This window comes from Sus scrofa, chromosome 1, assembly GCF_054392235.1.
Source record: "Sus scrofa isolate SSC_HxYL_T2T_F1_AM1 chromosome 1, Sscrofa_HxYL_maternal_Yorkshire_Landrace_v2.0, whole genome shotgun sequence".
Classification (NCBI taxonomy): domain Eukaryota; kingdom Metazoa; phylum Chordata; class Mammalia; order Artiodactyla; family Suidae; genus Sus; species Sus scrofa.
The window spans coordinates 102,269,868-102,276,304 of record NC_139383.1 but is presented as its reverse complement, the minus strand read 5'-3'; the positions used below and the strand labels follow the sequence as shown (position 1 = coordinate 102,276,304).

The 6,437-nt window shown below is 35.1% G+C and overlaps 1 protein-coding gene across 1 annotated transcript; it reads right to left on the bottom strand.

The window, feature by feature from the left end:
* Nucleotides 1–293: 293 nt before the first annotated feature.
* On the bottom strand, nucleotides 294–1,232 carry LOC110256971 (olfactory receptor 4P4-like). Its single transcript, XM_021075086.2, has one exon. It carries the CDS (start codon nucleotides 1,230–1,232, stop codon nucleotides 294–296), a length of 939 nt encoding a protein of 312 aa, XP_020930745.2.
* Nucleotides 1,233–6,437: the final 5,205 nt, after the last annotated feature.

Sequence of the window (6,437 nt, the reverse complement as noted above, 5' to 3'; positions counted from 1 at the left end):
TTAGGAAGCTATTTGATAAACAAGTGAGGAGGCTGGATTTTATTTCAAGAAAAGTAGGGTTCCATATCATTTTTTGGAGAGCTCTGATATGGTCATTAATGTGCTTTAGAAGGACATTTCTATGCCTCAGATCTATGGGGTCACACCCGAACCAAGTGGGAAGCTTTAAAGTACAAATTGCAATCTGAATAACAGTGATTTGTTTCTTTGGTCCAACGTCCCAAAAAAGCATAAATGTTTTCTATATCAAATAATAAATTCCCTGAAGATACCAATCAAAGGTACAATGAATATCATCTTATTTGCTTTAATTCTAAGTGTGCTATTTTAAACCATACCTTCCTCATGGCAATTTTCATCTCCTCATTTCTCAGAGTATAGATGAGAGGATTCAGCATGGGGGCAATCACGGTATAAAACAGGGAGATTTCCTTATCCTTGTTTTCATTCCCAGCAGGTAAAACATAAATGTAGATACAAGGAACAAAGAATAAAACCACAACCATTATGTGAGAACTACAGGTGGAGAGAGCTTTCCGTCGCCCCACAGAGGAGTGTGTCCTAAGACTATATAATATGATTATATAAGAAATTAATAGGACAAGAAAAACAACAATCACCACCACCCCTGAATTTGCAATCATTAAGATATTAACAAGATGAATATCGCTGCAGACTAGTTTCAAAAGTGGCTTCACATCACACAGGTAGTGATCTATCTGATTGGGACCACAGAAAGGTAAACTGAGCATCACCAGCACTAGAGAAATAGAGTGTCCAAAACCCACAACCCAGGCCATAATGACCAACATAGTGCACCTCTGCCGGTTCATGACGACCATGTAGTGCAGGGGCTTGACAATGGCAACATAGCGGTCAAAAGCCATGGATACCAAAATGAGTATCTCCACACCTGCCATCAAGTGGCCAGTGAAGAGCTGGGTCATGCAGTTGTTATAGGAAATCTTTTTTCTTGCTGCAGTTAAGTCCCTTATTAGCCTGGGGACCACACTGGAAGTATAGAAGAGGTCCATGAGGGAAAGGTGGCAGAGAAAGTAGTACATTGGTTGTTGGAGTAGATGGCTGCAGGTGATCGTAAGTAAGACGACACAGTTTCCCATTAAGACTGTCAGGTAACAGAGCAGGAACAAGAAAAGGAACAGTAGCTCTGTTTGCTTATTTCCCCACAGACTCATAAATACAAATTCTGTGACATTGTTTTGATTTTCCATGAGATTAGGGTGTGTCCAGCATAAACAACAGACACTTAATTCATCGGAAATGACACAAAATATAATACATCTTTAACAGAACTTTTGAAGTTTCAGAATATTTATGCATTTAATAAGATGTAGGTTACACAAGATTTATTTAAAAGATTTCAGACTTAATCTTTTAAATCCTTTTTAGATTAACAGTGTCATATTTCCAGTGAAATTTAGGGGGAGTATATTTCATGTCTGGAACTTTGTAAATATTTTTCATGAATAGTTGTTTTTTGGATACTCATTTTGCATGCGAGGAAGTAGAAAAATAGTTAATTCCAAAAAATCACTAAGATATTAAATGCAACCCAGGACATGAACCTCTATTTGATGCCATTTTCTATGCTTTACACAGTTATGCTACCTCACCTACTGGCAAAATGTACTACCAGCTCTTTTCCACCTCTATAAAGAGAATGGGGTCTTATACCCCTCTGCTGATAACCACCTGTACAACTTTAAATCTCTTCCCTACCCTATGCCACATATAATTTATGCATAAAGTCTAAATCACAAATGAAAATGACACTTATCCATTGGAACTAATTTTTTTCTTGAAATAAAAGCTAGACATATGGTAGAGAAATAGCCTTAATTAGTTTGTAACTAAGAGTTTCAGCAACTCTTCCTCCTTCCAAGAATGGTGAGGATTCAGAGCACAGAGAGGCAGAACTTGAGGCACAATTGCTGGACACCTGAATATAGGAATAAAGGTTATTATTATGTAAAAGTTCATCCTTTTCTTAATTATTCTAAAAACCTATTTTAGAGGTCACCCTTGAAACATTAGAAAGACTGGAGAGCTGGCTGTTTTCTGCAGACATGCTGAAGAACTCAGTGTGAGTAAAAGATGACCGGCTGATTAAAATACATATTTAGAACAGTGGCTGCCACTTTGATGTAATGTACCTAGAAGCAGAGAATATCTTGAAACCATCACCTTTTACCTATAACCAAATGTCTTCCAGAAAAAATCACATTTTGCCAAAAGACTATTCATTTCAATAAATTGTTTTTTAATGGTAGCAGTGGGAAGAAGAGGATTCATTGGACTGATGTCCTGTCTAACGACTACGAAGATGAACATTCAGGGTCTCATATCCTATTACTTTTTTGTTGTGAACACCTAGCAGTTCATCTTCTCTGAGCCTCCTCCTTTAACTAGTAAGTGATGCGATAAGGCTGAATCTACTTGTTTATGTTAATTGCAAAAAACGAATTTCATGCAAGGAACACTCGATATAAAGGGCTTATGATTCTAACTTGTCAACTACATAAAACATTACTCTCACAAATATTTGGAGAGCAACTAACCATTCTGAAAGGAAATAGGCACCAGAATTTTCATCAGTTTATTGGTTTTAACTATGGATTTTCATCTTCTGCCCAAGGGGATTAATTAAAGAATCTAAGACATAAAAGTATAAGGAAGAAACATAACTGTTGGTGTAACTTTGTTCTGAGTTCAAAGAGCTTAGCAAACAGCATCTTTATGTACAAAATGAAATTATCCAAACCTAGTAATTTTTTTTTTAGGGCCACATGTGTAGCAAATGGAAGTTCCTAGGTTGGGGTTTGAATAGGATCTTCAGCTGCCAGCCTATGCCACAGCAACATGGCATCGAGCCACATCTGAAATCTCCACCACAGCTCACTACAACTTGGGATCCTTAACCCAGGGAGTGAGGCCAGGGGTCAAACCCTCATCCTCATGGATATTAGCAGGGTTCGGAACCTGAGAAGACACAATAGGAACACCAAAGCCTAGCATTTTTTAATGTGGAAGAATCTGATCAATTAAAGGACATAAATGATTTTAATGATAACATTAAATTGTATAATAAAACTGTAGAAAAACTAGATTGCAGCTCTTGGAATAGAATGTTTCTTGAACACTGATAAGCCTGGACATCTTTAACACCTGATCCAGTGCTGCTCAATGTATGATTGAACATCAGACGCAAAAACACAGGCCTGTATAGAAAAACATCCTCCAAAGCAGTCAGTGTCTGTAGAATTCTATGAAACAACTGCCTTATGCAGAAATATCTCAGGTCTCATCCTCAAACCATTTTCCTCCTGGTCTTTGTTTAGACCGTGTAAATAATCTGGGTGCCTCCTCTCTCTTTCCCTCATGCTCTCTCTTTCTCTCTCTCTCTCCCTCTCTCTCTCTCTCTTTCTCTCTCCCTCTCTCCCCTTTCTCTCTCTCTTACCCCACGCAAAAACACACGCAGGTACACACTCATACTCTACATAAATAAATGCTTAGATACACAGGGTTTGGGGAGTAAGGAATTGTTCACTTTTTACAAAGTTTTCAGTTAAAGGGTTTCTCCATATTTTTTCCCCTTTCAAACTTTAAAAATCTTGAGAAAAATCTCTTTGAGGAATTGTTGGCAAGGGTACGTCAACTACAGTGTGAAAAAAATAAACATCTAAATATAATTACTGGGAATTAGGATTTTTGACTAAGGACATGAGAGTATATAAATAGTGTAAAAATCCATCAAGGACAACTTGATGTGATTTTTTTCTGTTTCTTTAAATAATTATCACATCTATGATAAAGAAAAGTTGAAAACTGAATATTATGTGCTTAGTTATTTGATATATTTAGAGTGACGTTTCAAATTCCATACAATACTAATAATAATATGTTCTAAGACACTTCACTAAATACTCTCCAAGTACTAACCATTCTATTTTCACCATGATCTGATGAGGTATATATAATTGTGTTATTGCCCTTTTATTGCAAATAAGGAAACTAGAACCAGAAGTTAAACAAGTATTAATGGGAATTCTGTATCTAAACTATTTTTGTATAATTCGAAGCTCATTTTTTTTGTGCTTAAATGGCTCTCATTGATAAAAGTAAAATCTCAAGATTTTCCTGAGAGCCCTCTCTTCAAAACAACTGCTAGGAAAATTTTTCCTGAGTAATTTGAACATAAAAATTTGAATTTACTAAGGTCAAAAATTTTTACAAAATAATTTTTTTGTGCTGTCCAAAATCCTAGTTATTTTCTCGATATTTATTCCACTTATTTTTCCCAATTTGAAAACATACTCATGCACACACACAAACATGTACTCATACACATATGCGTATATATCAGTCAGGTTGCTTACCTCTGTGAAATTTAAAAAGATTTTTTTGAAAATAGTGAAATTCTTCAGATTGGTTCCTTTTATTTTTCTGTGACTGTTTTATGAAATAGTAAATAGATGTGGAATACCTCTTATTCTCTCATGAATCCTCCATCCAAAATAAATGTTCAGGAAAGTATTGCTGGGGATACCTTGAATTAAAAGGCACGAGAGGGACCAGAGGGAAAAATTCCCACAGGCACTTTACCTCAGCCAATGTGCATGTGGTTGTCATTGTAAAAATAAAGCAAATACTATTAGAGTGGATATATACATAAATTTAAAGTTTATTTCTTTTATTTTTCTCTTACGGGTTTTCAGGTTAATGATCCAATATTTTCTGTAATGTTAGAACACTGATGAAACATTATGGGTATTTGTTTTTCTATCTCTCTCCTCTCCTAGAATATTTCCTCAAAGACTAAAGTCATTGTTGTTTATCATGATAACATACTATATGTTTAATAAGCAATAAATTCTTTACCATCCCATTATAAATCATTTTCTGTTACTGTGCTATCTGGTATTAGGGTGATGGTTAGAATTGGGAAAATTCATGATGCATACTTAATTTTCCCCTTGTTTTAGTTGTCTTTTATTTTTTGCCTGATTTTGCCTTTTCTCTTCTTGGGTGAAAGAGGGGGAGGCGTATGAACACAAAGTAAAAGCAATAAGCTGAATAAATTATAGTCCTTAGTTTATAGCAGGTGATATTTATGGACCCATGCAAGGTTATTTCAAAGGTTAATTTGATTTTATAATATGTTTTCATTTTTTTAATTGCTAATTTTCACTTCTCTTTGCCCATTCTGGACACTCACTGTACTGTACTATATTCAACTCTTACTAGCTCCAGGTTATTGCATCTTCCCTGTGGCTTTCCTGCAACTGTCCACATCTTGAAAATGATCTCTTATTATAATTTTCTATAATTATGGTGTTTGACTGGGTCTTCCCTTTGCTGCATGACACTGACTCATATATGCATTTAATAATATAGCCTTAAAATACATGAATCAAGGATAAATAAATCCACAGGAAGAAAACTTCAATCCACCTTCATAGCAGACAATTCAATGTTTCTTCTTCAATTATTGATAAAGTAAAGCAGGCAGGAAGTGAGGAAGAACATAAAATATCTAAATAGCACAATTTAAAAGAATACAGATGCATGAATAAAATCATGCACTTAACAAAGAATAAATATTACCGGTATGCATAGATGAGTACATACAAAATTAAGTATTAGATCATTTTAAAAAAGCCTCAACATATTTTAAGGAAGTGACATTATGCAAAGCTCTGAGCAAAATTTAAATCTAAAACTATATTACTGTTATTTGCTCAAACAGTTTAAGGATACCTCTCTCAAATAACTAAATATGTTATGGGAGATTATTAGTAGAGAAATTGGGTTTAAAAATACATACAAGGAAGAGTGTCCACGTGGTTCAGCAGCTTAAGGATCCAATGTTGTCACTGAAGTGGCTCAGGTCGCTGCTGTGGCATGGATTTGATCCCTGGCTTTGGAACATCTGCATTCCATGGGTGCAGCCAAAAACAAAAAACAGAAATAAATACAAGGCATTTTACTTGGAAAGGAAGGAGTAAAACTACCTCCAATAACAAATGACATGATATTATATATAAAAAATCCTAAAAAATTCAGTCATACTATATCTATATAGCTATTATGTGTATGTGTGTGTATATATATGTATATGTGTATATATATATATACACACACACACATATAAATACAAGATCAGGACATCAGCAAGATTAAAATCTAAGAGACCCCAATGCTCACAGCCCTCCCCCCCAAAAAATAGGAACAATAAACATACTACAAACCAAAGAAAATACCTCAGGGAAAATTCTGGATTACAAAGAAGCAGCAGCAAATCTTTGTGGATCTCAAAAATCAAGGAAAGCCACAGATAAAAGTATAAGAAGCATATTACCTGTGTCACCCCATATCCCAATCCAAAGCAGCTCTGCACCAGCAGGCATCTCATCAAA